The 19,818-nt window shown below is 36.3% G+C and overlaps 3 protein-coding genes and 1 long non-coding RNA gene across 6 annotated transcripts; 2 read left to right on the forward strand and 2 right to left on the reverse strand.

Annotated features, from left to right (window-relative positions):
• Positions 1-1,205: 1,205 nt before the first annotated feature.
• On the forward strand, positions 1,206-9,521 carry LOC143460811 (kelch-like protein 28). Of its 2 annotated transcripts, none has more exons than XM_076958445.1 (14): positions 1,206-1,383; positions 1,883-1,993; positions 3,009-3,129; positions 3,586-3,742; positions 4,513-4,730; positions 4,938-5,087; positions 5,263-5,374; positions 5,723-5,817; positions 5,926-6,103; positions 6,172-6,363; positions 6,437-6,484; positions 6,940-7,059; positions 8,202-8,346; positions 8,519-9,521. In XM_076958445.1, the coding sequence occupies exons 2-14, from the start codon at positions 1,923-1,925 to the stop codon at positions 8,625-8,627; spliced, it is 1,716 nt and encodes a 571-aa protein (XP_076814560.1). In that variant the 5' UTR covers positions 1,206-1,383; positions 1,883-1,922; the 3' UTR covers positions 8,628-9,521. The 2 variants fall into 2 exon arrangements, with proteins under 2 accessions (XP_076814560.1, XP_076814561.1); XM_076958446.1 differs by having other exon boundaries at positions 1,208-1,383; positions 3,589-3,742.
• A 3,806-nt stretch (positions 9,522-13,327) lies between these two features.
• On the reverse strand, positions 13,328-15,306 carry LOC143459790 (uncharacterized). 2 transcript variants are annotated; one of them, XR_013117778.1, is made up of 6 exons: positions 15,108-15,306; positions 14,543-14,725; positions 14,291-14,455; positions 13,879-14,064; positions 13,583-13,756; positions 13,328-13,475 (listed from the first exon to the last, which is right to left on the reverse strand). XR_013117778.1 is itself a non-coding variant. In XM_076957069.1 (5 exons), the coding sequence occupies exons 3-5, from the start codon at positions 13,912-13,914 to the stop codon at positions 13,467-13,469; spliced, it is 219 nt and encodes a 72-aa protein (XP_076813184.1). In that variant the 5' UTR covers positions 13,915-14,064; positions 14,291-14,455; positions 14,543-14,683; the 3' UTR covers positions 13,328-13,466. The 2 variants fall into 2 exon arrangements, 1 of the variants encoding a protein (XP_076813184.1); XM_076957069.1 differs by lacking the exon at positions 15,108-15,306 and having other exon boundaries at positions 14,543-14,683.
• On the forward strand, positions 14,206-14,857 carry LOC143459791 (uncharacterized). The gene is made up of 2 exons (XR_013117779.1): positions 14,206-14,340; positions 14,551-14,857. It is a non-coding gene; the product is annotated as an uncharacterized LOC143459791 (long non-coding RNA).
• A 606-nt stretch (positions 15,307-15,912) lies between the features above and the next one.
• LOC143460702 (zinc finger MYM-type protein 1-like) lies at positions 15,913-18,807 on the reverse strand. Its single transcript, XM_076958306.1, has one exon. It carries the CDS (start codon positions 18,749-18,751, stop codon positions 16,385-16,387), a length of 2,367 nt encoding a protein of 788 aa, XP_076814421.1. The 5' UTR covers positions 18,752-18,807; the 3' UTR covers positions 15,913-16,384.
• Between the last annotated feature and the right edge of the window lie 1,011 nt (positions 18,808-19,818).

The raw sequence follows: 19,818 nt of genomic DNA on the forward strand, positions 1-19,818 counted from the left end.
TAACTTTATTTTGGCATCCGGGTCGTCTCAATAATGGACATCAATGTGCATTAAAAACACGTTTAACAATCTGTTGATTTTATTCTTATAAAGTATTATAACGCTTTGTAATGCCAGCAGTCGCTCGAGTATAAAAGTAACTTATTACGGTGCATTGCTGAAAATCTTGACCATTTTAAGATATCTGTATGTTATTAGTGAAGATTTGAAGATTCTCAATGCAATCGTTGTTGTCGTTTTCTTGATCGTGACGACACTGATTTTTTTGACCTCAAAAGATAGCTTTGGACTTTGAGCAATTCGATTCCACAGATATAAGTTGGAAAATAACGAGGCAATGTCAAGCCCACGAAGCGGGGCATAAGATCTTGTTGTGCGAGGTTATTGCTTTCATTTTGTTGCTAACTCCCATTCGGGGTTGCATTAAAACGCTTTATTTTGGGCTTGTTTACGAATTGTTTATGAAAAGTTTACTTAATAGGAGGATACATAAGACATTTAGTGTTGCTAAGACAGCAAACACAGAACTACACCACGCAAGGTATTGTTGGTTTTCTTTAAGCTTAACGCATAGATAATAATAAGCAAACTCAGATCAGATTAGCGAATAATCCATCAAGCAACAATTAACAACAGTTCACAACCCCAACAATACTCTCAGTTAGCAGACTTAGATAGCCTACAATCTTTTCAGAAGGAAAAGAAAATTTACAACTAATTTGTAAACCAACAATTTAAAAACATGAAATTGTGTACAAGTTAAACCTACCACTCAAAAACTAGTCTACGTAATGACATATTGGCCTAGACAAGAACATGATTAGTTTCATTGTATGATCAATGCTCAAAACGTTGTAGGCTACAAGATTTCCCTTTTATTTTCTGCAACAAAAATCGTGCAGGCGTCCCATATTGCGAAAGTCAAAACGAGTACAACTTCACAGAACAGAGAGTTTGAAATCGTCATGCAAATTATGGTTATTAATTTTCAACAACATTTAAAAATACACTTAAAAGGTTTTTAGTCCAAAATCCTATAACTATTTAACTAATTCTGAATTGAAAAGAAGGTTTATGTTTGCATTAGGGGTAATTCCCTTTATCGAAACAACGTTTTCCTTATTGTCTTATCTTGGCTGTGTATGATGTATTTCTGCAATACATTGGCTTTGCTGCCTACAGCGTACAAAGTCAGCCGGGTGATGGTGGTATGTAGTAAAATCTGGAGGTCCACTTCTGGCTTTTACTAATTACCGGCCATGGTTGTTCTTTGTTATTGAAAGTGACAAGTAGGTCATCGTACCTGTCGCTAAAGGTGGGCGTTCATGTTAAATTTTAAACAAAACATGCAAGAAATGGATTTTTGAGTTTTTGTTATCTAAGGTAACAGTGTGGATCAATTTAACCTAGAAGATGGATTTGAGTTAGGTTTTGTATTGTATGGTTTAGTTTTTACCATTGAGTGTTTGACTCTAGGGAGCGAAAAAAATTGTGCTAACTTTGTTATAGTAAGTTATATACCGGTAGTTATAATAACAAAACTTAAACATGCTTAAATAAACCAATGAACAAAAAAACGGCAAAGCGTCAAAAGCTTCAAACTGTAAAGCTTAAAATCCTGTAAGATGTTAACTATACTATCAAACTAGCCTATGGTGCTGTAAGGATGAAAGGTTCTGAAGGTTAGGCTACCAAACCCAAGAAGTTTAATATGTCTGTATGTAGTATTCGTACTTTTACTTTCAAGTTAGGAAAACAAAGCAACGACAAAAAATTTCTTAAGCAGGATTTTTTAGGTGAAATTGTGATAGCCTTTGCTGTTTGTCTGTCTATATATAGTCAATATTTTTGTTAATTGTGTGTTTGTACTTGTTTGTTTCAGAATTTAGTAGCTAACGAAATTAAAAAGAAACAAATAAACCATGAGCATGAGTTCTTCGAAGACCTACGAAAACCTACATTTTTCCGTGGATCTTGTTCAAGGTCTCAACAAGTAAGCATATTAAATGTTATGGTAAGATGATGATAACATTGCTTTGATATACAGTACACTGTGCATAAAACGGACAAGTCATGACCAGTCACATTCATGGATCCATTTTATTCGATATCCATTATGTAGCTTATAGAATCAGCCCTTGGCACATTTGGCAGCTGTGTTTTATGTCTCACACTCCTTTTGTAGTTAGAAGTCACGTTGTAATTTCAAAGAACTTACTGTATAATATTATATTTTAAACGGATAATTTTACATGTCTTAAAATTTTTTTAAAATTTCAATGTTGCTTTCTTGTGTTTACTGCTTTTCTTTTCACCATGCTGATTAACACTGCATTACAACAATTGGTTGGTTTTGAGTCAAGCGCACACTCTACATAAAGAAAAACTAGGAGCCACAATGAAAAAAATTATTGCATTACGCCATCACATACATTCCGTAAATTATGTTTTTAGCAAAACCATCTTAAATAGCAATTTCATAATTAACAACTAATTGCTTTGTAAAATTAATGGATGCATTATATGCTAGGTATTTTACAGTGTTAATCCTCAAAGGGACTGAAGAAATTATTGGTTATTTTCGATAACGTGTCCATTATAGGTGATGTTGAGATGTAATAAAAAGAACAGGAAACCATCCGGATCTGAATTTTTATCCGATATAAGCGTTTATTCATTATTATTAATGCATCCATTTTATGCTAGGTCTATTGTATGTTGGCGAACGCTGGGCATATACGGTGTTAAAAGTTAGGACATATGATGGTTAAGAGATGAATATTATATCATGTCTTTTATTTTTTTTACATACAAATGCATGGAATAGACATGAGCAAATTTAATCGAAAATGGAAATAAATTAAAGGTTTTGGCTTTGAAATATATAAGTAACATATATATTTGTAACTTGCGAGTTTACTCATTTGCTTATAAATATAATTTTTACCTCACCGTTATTATTTATGGGAAATGGCTTGCTAAAATCATGACTTGTATTGAAATTAAAGACAAAGACTGGATGATAGATACTGTGATATCACCTTAATAGTAGCAGATAACAAATTTCCTGCTCATCGAAGTGTTTTATCTGCCAGCAGTGAATATTTTGACACCATGTTCTCATCTAAGGTAAGATTTACTTAGTTGTTGTATTAAGTTGCTAATTAAAGGGACGTGTATTAGTGCTAATGTTTTAGTCCATCATTTGCATGTGATTTAACATAGCAGTTATGAAAACAAAAGTTGTAAACTGGAAGTTAACTTAATAATGTAGTTAGTTCTTAGTAATCCACGTTTTAAAGTCGGTTGGCATTATTCTGTCGTAGTAGTACACTTAAGCGTTAATGTTTGCTACCGATCAGTGTATCGGAGAGTGCAAAATTAAGTTCACTAAAAGCCACTAAAAACATGATAAGCATTTCCAGCATCCTTTACACCGCATACCTGACTACCTGGAGAAAAATCTTTGTAAAGTCACATGAAAAGTTTATTTGGCCCGAGAATAAAGACTTTGTCAACATACTTGAACAGAGCTTATTTTTAAATTATACCAGGATGAACTTGTTAAGACTTATTTGTACATAGCAGATGAAAGAACAATTTGCGAAAGTTGTTTCAATCAAGGAAATTACCGCATTGGCCATGACGAAGGTTTTAACATTTGTTTACACAGGAAGTGTAACTCTCACTAAAAAAAATGTGAATGAGATATTACAAGCTGCATCCCTCATGAGAATTGAAGGTATGTTTATCATGTTGTACTTTTATTATAATATTAGAGTGATAATAACGTAAAATAACGATAGGGTGTGCAATACAAGTTACACTGTCTCTAACTTTTAGCTCTGAATACTTAGTACCACATATCGAGATTGAAAGTCGTTTTTTGTATACTTTTGTATTACATTTCAGGTTTATGGTAGTCATGTGCTTTTCGTCTGTTTTAACATATTATTATTTTAACGAATTATTGATTATTTACTGTGTTCGTGATTGCAATAGATATTATGCAAGAATAAGATGAAATCAGAACAAGGACCTGACTGTTTGCGTTTAATTAGCATTTTGTGAACTTGTATATTATTTTCAGCGTATACATTTCAACTAGAAATAGCAATCGTTTTACAAACTTCTGCCAGCTTAAAGTAAATTAACATGTCCTTTAATTAATAAGTTAATAAGCTTCAATTGTATTTTATTTTACCAAGATACCGACAATTATGCAATCTAGCTTTATAATCTGGCTGCCGTTAAAGAAAGGCGTATAACACATGCAAACAAAAACACATATATCTATCAGAAGGTATACATGGTCTAACACAGACATACTTGTAACTACATAACTGGAGTATTGAAAAATCATCTGTGTTTTAAAGCCATACAAAGCTTTCCTTGATATGAAGACATAGAATAAATACTTTACTATCATTACAATGTTTTCCCACTCTGGATTAAGTAGCAAATGCATAAAAAGTTGTGAAGTGAAAACACATTCATTTCTGCCATTTTTAGCTTTATTGGGAATTGCTGTAAAATTCCTTTTGGAAGACTTAAAGCCAACAAACTGTTTGTATTACCGCAATCTTGGTCAACTGTACTCTTTGGAGGCTCTTGTTGAACAAGCTGTGGCATGCATGATACAAAACTTTGAAGAGGTTTCACAGAATGAAGATTTTTGTCACCTTGAAATCTCTGAACTTGAAAGCTTGGTGTCATCTAATGACATAAAGGTGATGGTGATTTTACACTATATGTATAGACTATAATATCAATTTGAATGTAATAATATGAAGTCTAATAAAAGTGAATTTTTTTTAGATTTCTTAATTTTATATAAACTTTTCAGTTGAAGTATTAGTTAAGTGTTTAGATGTTAAATTGTTTCAGCGAAGAACTTTTTTATGTAAGTTTGACATGATAGAGTTAATTTGATTTAGGTGGATTATGAGTACACTATATTTGAAGCGATTGTTAAATGGGTTAAACACGATGAAGAAAATCACAAGAAATATTTCTTAAAACTTTTCAAACATGTTCGCATGCAGCACATAAGTACAGGATATCTTTCATATAAACTGAGGAAAGAGGTTCAATCATTTTAAATTTTGTGTTTAAAAGTACTGTTTTTTTATTTCACCAAATCATAATAATTATTTTCAACAAATAATAATTAGATATGAATTTTAATATATCTTTTGTCCCTTTGAAAGGAGGCCTAATACAATGTAGCAGTTGTAACTAAATACTGTTGTTTTATTCAAGGCAATGGTGAGAACAAGTTTGGAATGTAGGGATCTGGTTGAAGATGCTCTTCTTTATCATGTAAATCCGGCACGCTACCAACCTCAGCCTCATCGGAAAGAGGACTATTTAAGTACATCTAGTTTTAAATCTTCTGATAACTCTTCTCGTCTACTTTTATCATAATAATTCAACTACAGACTCACTTATATTCATTCGGCTAAGGATTTGCCTCATCCATACTGTAGCGTTGTTTGTTTTGATGATTATATCAGTCTTTTGGTCAAGTAAGACATAGATTTTACTGACTACAACTCAGTTGGCAGATCCATGTACTACCTCTGCCGTTGTTACAGATACTATCTTCGATATCAGATTGTCAACAACTAGAAGTCTAAATCTTATGCGATTTGCAGGGTGACCAAAAGTCATAACTGCCTGTCATTCTTCAAAAATATTTTTTAAACATATAATTTTACAGAAACCAATACCATTCTATGCTTTAATGAGGAAAATAGTAGCATAGACTTTTATGACATTCAAACAGAGTCCATTGTAAATGAAGCAATCAGTGAGGTACGGTACAATTAATTTTACGTATTTATATTATGTTATTAATTAGATAAGTTGTGTTGTAAAATAAATAATGAAAATAATTCGGTAAACAATTGTAACATATTTTAGGATTTGTACCCTCTAACTGGCTGTGCAGTAGGAAGTAATGGTGAAAAAGCTGTCTTTTGTGGTGGAGAATTGATTGGGCAAGCATCTAACAAAGTAGTTTTTTTTGATGGAAATATATTTCAAACCTTGCCCCCTATGAACAAATTTCGGACTTCTCCTGCAGTGGTTTATGCCGGAGGTGAATTATTTTTATTCTGTAAAGATTTCGTTCCCTTTTTTAGTCAATCATAAACTTTGTTTTGTCAGATTTACTGTTGGTGATGGGTGGTGAAACAAATTGTATTCAAAGAAACTACCGAGGACGAAATATTCCAGATATACGAGATCAGAATGTGTTACAAAATGATTTGGAGTTGTATAACTTCCAAAACAAACGGTGGATTGTTGATGCACGACTGAAGACACCACGATGTTGTGCTTCTGCTGTATTCTTGCAAGGTAAACAAAGCTGTACAATATGGCTACAAAAAAGAAAAAAGTAGGCTAACGAGTTTCATGAATATTGTTGCAGATGAAGTGTATTTGCTTGGTGGACGGAGTTCTGGACAAAATCAACGAGGTATATAAATAAATAAGCAAAAGGTTTATATACTCTGAAGTGTAAACCTTATTTAAATAATTTTCGGAAATTACATTGCTTCTGTAAATTAGTCTGTACATGTCAGTTTCTGATGCATTTTTAGTTTCCTTAAATATGTTTAAGAAATAGTAGTTCACGTGTCTACTCTGTTTTTAAATTTTTACTGTATTTTTTTGCTTGCGTGGTATTGTTTGTGGAAAATTTCACCTCGTATTCAGATACGGCTTAAATTTCAGTAAAATTTTTCAGTGGACCATTACATGTTATCTATAACAATTGTTTTTCAGAAACAATGAATATCCTTGCTAGCTTTCTCACTGAATAAAACTGTTGTTTTTAGCATAAAAAAAACAGGTTATTGTAAGATAATTAGTTGAAACATAGCTAACTTATAAGTATTATGGCGTTTATGTGATTATATTAAACTTTTACAGTTTATAATTTGGTTGAAATCTACAACACAAACACAAAACAATGGACAGCAAGACAATCGATGAATGAAGCAAGGAAATCGTTTGGATCTGCCTTTATTAATGACAAGATTCTTGCCATTGGTAAAATTTTTAAGATTAGTTTATTTCGTTCTAGCTTAGTATTATAGTGTTAAGAACATAACAATACTAAGTTCACAAGAAAACTAGATGTGAAAGTAGATGGTGCTGCACTATTTGCTTTGCCCTTAAGAAAAACTGATGTTTAGTAGCTCTTTTCACAGCACTAAATTCCGGCAGAAATGGAAAACGTAAAAGCCTTGTAAAAACCGTACTCATTAAAAGTTAAATGCAGATACCGACATGCTCGGTTATCATCACTCAGCTGTGAGAAATCTTTGCTTAGTTTTAGTTGTGTAAAGACTTCTTTCGTTTGAAAGTGAAGATTGTAATGACTTGGTTTTATACCAAGTAGCCTAATCACAAAAAATACAATCGCATGCTAGCATCAGTTTCTCTTGGACGTGGTATTAAGATGATATGAGGTCTAACTTTGACCAAAAACTTTGCCTGTTGTTGGTATGGTACTGTAATATTTGTTCACAAAGTGAGGAAAGTACTGCACAATCTAAGCTTGGTGATTATTTCTCACCACTCAAGTCTTGCTCTGGCTACCAAGCTTGTCCGTAAACATTTTGTTATAAACAAAACCAATATTGGCCTTGACCACCAATATTTTTAATGACGATGCAGCATAATCAAATATCAAATCTGCAACCTGAATAGCAGTATCGTACCACTGCAGCAAGTTATCTCGGGTTTTCAATCGGTCATCTTGTTTGTTCTTTCATGCAAACAGAGAAATAGTTTACCCCTAACTCACTGATCACTATAACTATTGAATTACAACCATATTATCTTTTTTGTTTTGCTTCGTGCCATGTGTATTATAGATTACATAGTTTTGCAACCTTCAGTTTAATAAATAGAAATAGTTTTTATTATTGTAAAGATACGGACAGCTAAACGTTTTTAAAGGTAATTTTTCAAAACCAAAACACGTAATGGATATTTTTCTTTTGAATAAAAATTCAAATATCTTTGACCAGCAAATAGTTGAGATACATAAGGCTGTTAAAGTGGCCGTTCATTAAAAAATGAGTTATAGGATGGAAGAAGTTAACTTTTTTGTTGTGATATTGTTGATAGGCGATAAAAATTTGGTAATAAAATAACAGTTATTTTATATTTTCCCCATTGTTAAGGAGGATTTGATGAACGTGAAAGGCCATTAAATTCATCTGAATTTCTTGACATAGCAACTGATGTTTGGACATCTTTGCCTCCGCCTTTTCCTTGGTTTGATTCAATATTGACATGCTTTGTTGGAAACAAAATATATGCTGCAATGTCAGTTCAACTAAATGCCTACGGCTGTGCCTACGGCTGTGCCTATGAGTATCTTTATTAGGCCTAGCGTACAGCGATTTCAACATACGTTAATTGTAGACTTGCAAAGTGGTGTAGACCTCTTTGCAAGGGTAACAAAGAACTTACTTACATTCTGTAACATTCTTTGTAGAAAAAACAGCAAGGGTATCTACAAAGCGAGTGCTTTTTCCAATGAATGGGTTGAAGTGTACTCAAATCCAAGTAATGTGTGCAACATGGTTGCAGTTTGCCGCAAATAAGAGGGAACGGTATCGATTGTATCCCTTACACACATAGGAGAATCTTAATTGTTTGGAGACGAACATAATGGTTACGTTCGTAATGGGACATTTCAAAGCACATTACTTTTGTAACTAAAACGAAATAGAAAAATCATGCCTTTCCCTGGCCACAGAAACTGGGTTTCGTGGCCCTGGGATGGACTTTCTTGTGAGGTTTCCTTTCTATCATCCATCTCCACACCATTGATCAATGCAGTAATTATTTACTTATCAATCCGGCAGTAACTTGACGTAAACGTTTTTTAGTACACCTTGTCTTGTTTCCCTGTTTGTATTTAATCACTTAAATCTTAACGATTTAGTCATTTAGTGTGTTATTTCTTGTACTTTATTTTGTTATGCGTTTATTTTTGCTTTTGATGTAGTTTTGCTAAATTCGGATATAATTAATGCACTTGGGCTAGGTGGTCGTGCTAACCTGCCGCCGTGGTAGCACTATTCTATTTTACATTTTACACGTTTTAAGCTCTCGGAGCTTGGCTTTGCCTCTTTCTCCGGTTCGATAATGCATTTGTTTTTATTGTGCTATAACAATGGTTACCACAAGCCGAACAAACTGCAAGGGATAAAAAGACTCGAGGTAGATTTTGTTAAGACTTAACTTGCGTAAGTTTTCAATTAACATACGATACATACCCTAACATTATACATTTAACATATGTTAGACTTTCATTTGTCTTTTGTACCGACTGCTTTACTACGTATGAAGATTGTAGAGCTTTCTGTAAGCATAGATTTATCTTCCTTATAGCAATTTTATCGTTTGGCATGATATACTTCGTCTTAACTAATTGCGTTTTTCAAAAATTTTCTTATCACAACGAAATTATTGCAAAAATTAAACTAAGAAATCATGAACATAATGAGTGATGCTGTTTGTTTTAACATTCGTTATTTTATGTTTATATGGACTGTGCTAGCTTTAGCTGTGTTAGAAAACTGTATCTTGGCAAATTACTTACTAGCCCTGAAATCAGACAAAGAAAACATTACTGTACCTGTAGTTAAGCGCAGAGATAGTGCTACAGGGAGAAGTAGACAAATTTCTTCTGGGTTACAAGCCAATAATAATATATAGTAGTAATTCTCTGGTTTATTTAATACCACAGTGGTGTATTAGTCATAGAAAATCGAAATCATGCAGTAAACAAAATCACAATTTTACTACAAATCTTCATATTAGACTTGTAATGAAAATGTGGTATATGGTACCTTAACCTGTAAGGTTTGCCCACTTCACTACAAAGTCTGTTTACTTGTGTATATCTTAACAGTGAACATTGATAGACTTCAGCAATAATAACACCGGAATGACAACTGTATAATCTGATTATATTAAAGCTTCATTAAACGAATAAATCAAGATAAAACATTGTTACAGCAACAGCATAAAAACATGTTGCGGCGTTGAACGTAATAGCCAAAAGACTGATAAGTGATAACTCGTAATGCACGCACAGTAACAGGGAAGCAATCGATTACGTCACGCAGTGTTATGCTTCACTGATTCGATAGATGAGAATTCTATGTCGTACACAATTTTATATTACATTAATTCATAATATTATCACAGACTATTACATACCGTTTTAGTTTTCGAGATATGTATACGAATAAGCTCTGAAAAATTATACTTTTAAACAAACATTTTCAGGCTTGTGAACTATAAGAAAGCTTCCATAAAATGCAGTAGACATGGCCTGCTTAGCGTTATCCAGAATTTGATCAGTGGACACAAGAACCCTCTTCTTGTTTTTGGTATCGAATAAATAAAAACACTTTACGGAAGGTCTGCAAATAAAAAAGAAGTTACTGGAACAAACTAGGCCTATAAATGCAAGGTGGGGAGGTATAATGCAAAGTAAATCAATGCTTATGTAGTACATATGGTACTAAAACTAGAATCGTTTCACAGCCTCACTTACGCGAGGGTTCCAACCTACACACAGATGATCATATTGGAATCCTTATAACAACCATCTAATATTTATTATTTTACGACATTAAATTTTCCAGTTAAGCCATGTAAAGTTTGCCGAAGTCAACTTGAACGAAAACTTCCTGAAACTTCTCTTTTGTAAGTGTTCGCTTTCATGACTACATTTGCACGCGAGTAGATGCAACCAAACCGCAGAAGAACAAGCAGATTGAAGGTTTGAGATTTGCTACGAAATAGCTCTTGATAATATCTTGCACATCTTTAATAATAACAAATTGACTTGTTCAAAATTGGAATAGCCTCGTTGGAGTTACGTATTCTAAAAGATATTTTCAACTGCTGATAATATAAAAAGTTCCGTCTTTCAACAGAGTGACAAATAAAAAAAAACAGTTCAATTTTTTGAAAACTCAAACCTTCGATTCGATTGAAATTTTAATTCGATTAAATTTAAATTTCGATTAAACGATAAAATCTGGAACAGAAAGTTTCTAGTTCAAATCCAGGAACTTTAGAGGAACTAAAAGAAATTATTAAGGAGATTTGGTGCAATTATATTGACCAAAATGTGTGCAAAAACCTCACAGGTTCCATGCTTTGCCGTATCCAAAATGTCATCAAAAGCAAAGGCTACCATATTAAATATTAGTACAGATGACGCTATTTGGTGAATATTGAAGGTATACGACGTATGGAAAAAAAATTAAAAGTCGGCTTTTTGAGTTTTTTTTTTTAAAGTTTTGTGCCTGCACTGTAGGTGTTGCGAAGTTACACAAGCAATAGAATAGACTACAACGCATGTAAGCACAAAAACAAATGATTGTACAAGCTCTTTAGAGCGAGCAAACGTCTTGCTTTTATAACTATTTTTTGTAAGCTAACTACCTGTTGATTGTCTTCAAAATATTTGACGAACGTAATTTTTCTGAAAGTTTTGTGAGGGACATAACGGCTTGCAATCAATTTGAACCAGAAAATATCTTTCCCAACTCCTCACTATGCAAGTGTCAAGTAGAGCGCAGTACTTTCGAGACTATTGAAAGTTGCATTAAAATCCTAGGTAACCAAAATATTGGGAAAAGCTAGTACGGTTGTGTTTCTGGCATATGCTACGTTTATACAACCATGCTCCATGTGTCGTCACACATGTTCTAGAATCTAGAACAGTGGTTCCCAACCTTTTTTGGTGTCGGGGCCGAATTTCAGACTTCATAGTACGTATGGAGCTGCATGAAAACACTCAAGTAATTATAACGAAAATTTTAAAGCATGAAATCATGTACCAACGAATAGCAACACTAACAAGAAAAATAACACAAATCAATTTAATGTCCAACTTGGCATTGGCTTTGAGCTTTAATAACTTTGTCAAAGCGAGGCGCAATTGTGGTTTAGGATTCAGGAGGCGGTTTATGATTCACAATAAGTAGACAATGGACCTTTCACAACAGTATAAAGTAGGCTACAAGGTGTAACTGTAAGATGTAAAATGAAAAATTTGTAAACAATTTTGACCTAACGCTATAAATTTTGACCAATTTTTGACTTTTTTTGACAAGTCAAAAAATAATCGCCCTAATTATTACAAATAGATTTTTTATTTTTAGTGGGATTTTCAGGGGTCATTGAGAGCCGCAAGAAAGCTACCTTGGAGCCGCGGTTGGGAACCACTGATCTAGAAGATACTGAGCGGCTCTAAAAATAAAGCCCACTAACGACTCTCGCTTACTTAGCACTAGCATACAGAGCAATGTTACGAATTGACTCATACAGCAGCTAGACTATCTAGAGCAGCGGTTCCCAAACTGGGGTCCGCGGACTAACTAGGGTCCGTAAAGCAGTTTCAGAGGGTCCGCAATAAGAATTAGTCTTTAAAGCTTTAAAGCAGTTTCAGAAGGAGGATGTAGTACACGACATGAGAGTTGCACTATCCAAAACCAAACCAAACATTGATGAGTTAATTGCAGCAAAACAAGTGCACCCATCCCATTAAACGCTTACCGTATTTGTTAGTTTTTGCTTTTTCTTTCATTGGTGTGGTTTTTGCATTTTTTCCTATAGCATTCTTTGATTTTTATAGGGTCGCGAAATACCTAAATAATTGCAAAGGGTCCGCCGGGCAAAATTTTTAGAAAAGTTTGGGAACCGCTGATCTAGAGGGATATAAAAGTTCAAACACACTAACAGGTTACCGTTATACTCACTACAGAATGTATATAATCAATAAACACATTATTCTGCGTTTGGTGCGATCTGCTTCGACTGACGCCAAATTACGTTGAACGAGATGAACGGTTCTCTGGCAAACAAACAAATGATCTAGAGTTCAAGACTCTAGAGAAAGGTAAATCATTTGCTCTTTTGTCCACAAAATCGGTCAAACCGAACTCGTTCTCCCTGGTCCCTAACACGCTTTGAACAGTTTGAACAAACAGGCTCAAACCACTTGCTATAAGAAATACAACCTACTGACTTTGCTTAATTTGCCTCTAACTATAAGGTAGGATTTGATTGGGTTGGTGTTGCAGGTTCCTATAGTTGACACGATGTTTCCGCTTCGATTTTTAAAAGACTAACGTTTACTTTCTTGCGTCTTTGTCTTATGGGTAAATTGCTTGTAGAGGTTGTTCGTACATTTACTTGGATTTACATTTATTTACATTTACCTTTGCAGCCCTTCAAGCTGAAATAAATTTTTTAACAAACAACCTACGTTTTTGCATGCTGATGTTTTAATATAGTCGATGACAAAACATACGATTCCCATGACAGTATTACAAAGTTTGCAATGTACGTTGGTATGAAGAAGTATGACAATCCTTTCGACAAACGGATCATTAACGACATTTCAAACGGTTTTACCTCACCTGTATTGAAACGAAAAATTGTTCTAAGGTTGTATTCATTTCACAACAGAGTGACTGAAGGTGGTAATATACAATAGAGATATTGAAATATATAGACTGTATCCAACCTCATGGCTCAGGACAACGGGCGCAGTTTCCCCAGCTTGAGCTTTCGTCATAGTTTGTAGATAGAGAACACCAAAGTTGACCGTTGTTGTTAATTGTAGTGCACTCGTTGTACCAAATGTCTTGATAGTTGAATGGAAATACACAGCTGGATCCATTGGTAGTGCAGCCGAAATCTGACTCGAAATAACGGCTCATTGTACTTGTAGATGCTCTTTATTAATTTTTAGTAGACTGGCCCCTGTTTACTAATAGCCTTTTACCCTTATCATTGCATTTGTTTTACTATTTATCTCACCCTGTTCACAGTGAGCACAATTTTCCCACCGTCCATCGTTTGCGTAGTCGCCAGTCAAAGAGCACCAAGGTGTCCAACCACTTCCTGCGTTATTACGCGTCGTGCAAGTTTTGTAAACAACGTTTTCATAAGTAAAGGGCAAGTGACAACGATTTCCTCCCTTGGTGCAACTCGTGTCCTGGTTGCCTAAAAGCGTTGATAAACGTAGAAAGTTAGATTTATGTCATTCATCATCAATGTATAAATAGGTAGCCTACTTTTATATATAGTCGAAATAACCATATAGTGTACTGTAGATGCCTGTATAAGACAAGTTGCTATTTTTCACATACAGCAGTAATTTGAAGTATTGCTACATTACAAGTTTACAGATGAGTACTGAGAATACTGTTACTGAAATATCCTACTATACCTGGACATTCGGCGCATTCTCCCCAAGTTTGAAATCTGTCATAGTCAGATGTAAGTGATCACCACAACTGGCCGTCGTTGTCGACGGTAGTGCACTTGTTGTAAGCAATACCTTTGTAGATGAATGGAAACATACACTTTTGACCTTGGCTCGTGCATCTCATTTCTTCGAACAAAGAAAATTTTGAGAGTTATTAAACCGCTTCTAAGTTATTTCTCATTTAATCGTCATTGATAACAAATTTTTTTTTACCTTTGCAGGTTTCACAAATTCCCCGTCGGTGATCATCATCGTAATTTGCCGTAATGGAGCACCAGGGTTTCCATTGGAATTCCTCACTATCTCGAGTAGTGCAAGCACTGAAAGTTCTGCCTCCGTATGTGAAAGGAAAACTGCACTGCTGACCTGCACTGGTACAACTCATGTCTTGATATCCTGCAAAACATCCTTGTGATAAAATTGATGGTTTGTTAAACTTGCTTTTCTGGATCATCTTTACATCCTAAATTAATGCCAAAAAAATTCTAAATATAAGGGAATCGAAGTACAGAAATAAAAACTTCCTAATATGTTATGAGTGTCATTTTGTTGCAACGTTTTGCCAAAATAGACCTAAATGTTTAAAGACAAGCCGATAAAATCGAATTATGTAGCCTACGCTGTATGGTAGGCTATACATACGCTATAAACTTAGTCCAGTTCAACGTACCAATTGAACTTACTGAAGTAGGCCTATTTGTTAAAAATCTGTAGGCTATTTGTTAAAAAAACAAATAATTAGAAATAAACGAACACTTATTTTCGTAATTCTGCTAACCGACAAATCCTGTTTTGACGTAGCTTGTACAGATAGTGGTGAACAGCACAACCTCAAACAACTTATGCATTTTAATTTTAATATATGGCTGTAAGATAGATGACTTTTGTTTACCAACAGAATAAATTGCAGATGATTACTCTTTTTATAACAAAACATTTACCCCTTTCTGAAGGTGTAAAGTAGGGCCTATACAAACACAAACTTTTACACGTTACAAGCAAACATTTTGCAATTGCGCTCTTTCTTCGATCATTTCAATAATAAAGGATGCAATACTGTATTGATTGTTTGCAGCGGTGGTAGTATAAGTCACAAACGATGAAGCGCAAAGAACGATGAGCCCAAACGGAAGCTTTTCGGTCCAAATGTCATTTATAAATATTTATTATTACTTCGTCCAACCTGCTATTGCTACGTTTTTACATTACTGATTTGCGCACAATTACACTCAGAACCTCAGCATTGACAAGATTGACGTAAGCCATGTCATGTACTTTTTCGTCGGGGAAATGTTATAGTCCCTATCAGCTTAAATCGTATCAACGCACCCATTACTCATGAAAAAGCAATCAATCTCTTTCAACTGTATAATATCTCTTTTCTTTGCTTAATTTTAAGCTTTGTGTAATAATTTAAATAAATTTTCTTTGATATCCATCATCTCCATTCATTTTCGGTTGGAATAGGGCTTCAGAAATACATGCGGGTCCGCCCTTGTATTGTATTGCCCGGAACAGGTTTGGCACAACACCGTAATGTGTTATTACTTAGTAGTCATGAAACCCTTGGTACCAGGGCCGGATTAAGACGAAACTGGGCCTGATGCTGCAGCGCAAAAACAGGCCTATTTTTTCTAGGCATTGGTACATATGCATTCGACACTCTGACTCCACCGTACACGCGTAATCAGACCGACCAAAGAGCCTTTATTGCTTTCGACGCAGTCAGCCAAATTTTAATGAACATGAACAATAATAACGACGTGTTATCGTAAAAACTCGAGAGTAACATCAGGCTATGTAACACCAACACAATTCAATACCAATATTGCCTGAAAAGCGGAGTTAATGAAGAAAAGGCTAATCCAGATCAACTTAACGTTGGCATATTGTCAATGCTGCGCTAGTGCTGCTTACTTATACTACTGTTTTTCGAGCCTTAGCAAGCGCGAAATCTTCGATCATGTCAGTGCAGTCAAGGCTGCTCAGCACCTCATGTTCAATGCTCATAAGCGCCAGCATGTTTAGCCTTTCCTCCCTCATCGAGGACCGCAGCTATCCTTTGACTATTCCCAGTTTTGAGAAGCTCCGCTCGCCGGAGGCATTAGACACCATCAAGCACAGATAGATGCGCAAAGCAATCTCGACGTTTGGAAATGTTTGAGAAAGGTTCAACGACGACAAAAGCTTGTACATGGTAAGCTCTGCTGACTCGTTCACACTCACCGATTTCTGGGTGCGCATAAATGCAGCAAACTGTATGAGCTCAGCCACCAGCGTGTCTTCCAAGTCATCTGGATACGAGGAAACGAGATTTTGAGCTTTATTCTCGATCTGCTTTATGCTCAATGACGTTAGCTCCGAAAGAAATCCGAATGTTGTAGATATATCCTCATACGCCTTCATTCGCTTTTCCAGTTCAGCTAACAGTCTGTCGATCATGACCAGATATATATGGGTTTTGAATGTTTCCCTAGGGGTGAGGTTTTCTTCGTTTGCAGCTCCTTCATCAGGCATTCGCTTTCGCTTACGGTCTCGACGTTCTTCAGCCTTGTATTCGCCGTGAGGAACCTTTTCGATCGCCATCTGCTCATACACGTCAAATCTGTCCCGTGCAAATTGAATCGTGTCGACCAGTGATGCCAATAAACTAGTTGCCGTATTCAGACTGACTGTAGGGTCTTGGAGGCTAATGCTCGTACTGTTGAGACGGCATAGGATATCGTTCCAGGCAGTCGCCATAACTGCTGTCTCAAGTTCGTCCATCCTGCGCGAAAATCCGTCGGCCTGGTTTCTCGTATCGGCCTTCTGCTCCTTATCTGCCGCAAGCTCATCCAGGACTTCTTGAATGCTCTTCCACCCTTCTACTAGCGCTTTGACAGCATCTGCACGTTCACACCATCGGGTTCCAGACAAACCTTTGAGCGTTAATGTGCAGCGATTCTTCAGTTTCTGCCAGCGATATGTCGATTCAGACAGGAAAACGTATAGTCCATTGACAAAATGAAAAAACCTGGTACAGCCAGCGCAGCTATTAACAGCCTGGTCTCCTACCAGGTTTAAACTGTGGTTGCAGCATGGAATAAAAGCAGCATATTTACATTCTCGCTTCACAATTGCCTGGACACCGTTGTACCGTCCTGACATGTTTGACGCATTGTCATACGACTGGCCTCTGCAGTTAGTAACATCCAAGCCATTTTCCTTCAGAAAGTTCAGAAGTATGCTAGCCATGTGCGTAGCGGTGTGTCTCATCATAGGCAAGAATGTCAGGAACCGTTCAACTGGACCCAACGGCAGAACATATCGAATAACAATCGTTAGCTGGTCGAGGTGTGATACGTCAGGTGTAGAGTCAATCGAGACAGAGAAATACTTCGCCTTCTTGGCTTCTTTCAGGATGGTGTCCTGCACCTTTTGTCCCATGAGCTGCACCAGCTCCTCGCAAATTGTGGATGACAAATAAGAAATGTGACCTTTCCCGCAGTTCGCATATTTTCTAATATGGCTAGCCAGCAGAGTATCGTACTCCGCCAACAACTCAATGATGCCAAGGTAGTTACCATTATGAGGGGAACCTATGATCTCATCCGCGCCCCTTATAGCAAGGCCACGCTTAGCTAGGAATATCAGAACGTCGATGAGCCGCTTTACAATCTGGCGCCAGTAACACCGCTCTTCCTCGACCTGTTTAGCGGCTAGGTAGTCAACACGACCGGCCTCCCTCTGTCGGCTCGCAAAAGACAACATAGCCTTGCGATGACCATCGCTGCTTTCATGCATTTTTATTCTGGATTCGCCTGTCCTCCAATTGTCGAAACCGCCGGATACGAACTTGGTTGCTTGAACAGCATTACCACCGAACAACTTGCATGCAAAGCAGAACACCTTCCCGGTCGAAGGCGAGTAGCACAACCATTGTCTATAGGATTTTTCACCATTGAGCGGATGCGTACGCACGAAGAAGGTCTTAGTGCATCGACGTTGGAATGATTCACCTAGGTATTGTCTGGCGCTCTCTTCAAACATCGATTCAGTGTGTTGGCAGTGTTTTGAACCTTTCTTGGCCCAATATTCTCGAGTGTCAGCGTTGATTTTACCCCACTGTCCTAAATCATTGGTGATATCCTCCAGCGTTTGCGCCAGTGCTTCGCCAGTGATAGCGTCTCCTTTCACCTCTGCTCTCTCCGCTGAACTTTCCCGCTCTTTATCCTCTCTTTCCTCATCAGGTTCATCTTGCTTGGCCTGGTCTTCAGGAGCGCTCGAATTCGCAATCGCATCCGACGCAGGCAATTGAGACGAAGCTGCTCGCATTCCAAAGTATGAACTCAGTTTTGGAATTTTCGCCAGAAGCTTTTCTTGTTCTGCTGCTTCTTTCCTTTTCTTTTTCGCTTTATCCCATCCACTGAGTTGAGACGCCATAGCAAGCGTGCACAAAACGCAGCTAAATTTGTAAATTGTAGAACCGTAAAATTTATCGCATTAACTTGAAATCTTCCGTTACAATAAACACAACGCCGTATATTTAGCCTACGTCACAGTGCAAAAAAAAAAACATTAGCAATTGTCTTAGAATTAAGGCAGTCGCTAGCGTCCAAGTGAACCCCAATGCTTTCCATCATTTTTTGTTATAAACTGACACTGGTTTCCATCATTTTTTGTTGTGAACCGGCAGTTGTTTGCACGGTGTTAGCTTGTGAATCGGCAATGAAACAACATTGAACTCAACAATAATGATTGCTAACTCTTTTCCCAACCATAATGAGTACTAATCTTACTGCCTTAACCTAATCTATTCCGAAGGCTTAGCCTAACTCAGTGGTTCTCAACCGCCGGTCCGCGAAGTACCGTATCTTACTTTCTGCCAAGCTAATTTTAATCTGGAATCATAAGCATTGCAAAGTTGATACTTCCTGTAAAACTCATTTTACGCTTGGCCGATTCACAGCAGTAGGCTAAAACTGGCATAGCCTATCTCTCCTTCGTTGATACAGCAGAACTGTTTAATAATAAAGGTTAACCTTCCGATGACCTAGATTTTGTGCCGTTTATGATTGTTTCGTCATAAACTGCGTCTAGCTTTCAAAAAGTTTTGTAATACAAGGTCATTCTTCACTTTTCAGATGCTGCAATAGCTTGTCCTGTTAAACTACAGAAGGATTAATATGGAATCAACGAACCAACAAGTGTATTTTAACAAGAAGGAAAAAACTAAGACTTCTGAAACAAATAATTCTCAAAATGGAAATGAACCAAGTATCAGTAGGTGCAAATGTAAACTACGAAAAGGGCATATGCAGATAAGTTGAGTGTCACAGAGGGAAGTAAGAAACGAAAAGGGGAATTTGTCAGGCAATACAATAAAAATACTTGGAGCTTGGTTTTACAATAGTTCCGGGTAGTGAACAATCGTCACGGCCCTAATGTTTGGTGTGCTCCCAAATTCTGCCAAATGACGTTATGAAACCTTCTAAAGTTGTTCGTCACTT

This window comes from Clavelina lepadiformis, chromosome 5 (assembly GCF_947623445.1).
Source record: "Clavelina lepadiformis chromosome 5, kaClaLepa1.1, whole genome shotgun sequence".
In the NCBI taxonomy this organism is placed as follows: domain Eukaryota; kingdom Metazoa; phylum Chordata; class Ascidiacea; order Aplousobranchia; family Clavelinidae; genus Clavelina; species Clavelina lepadiformis.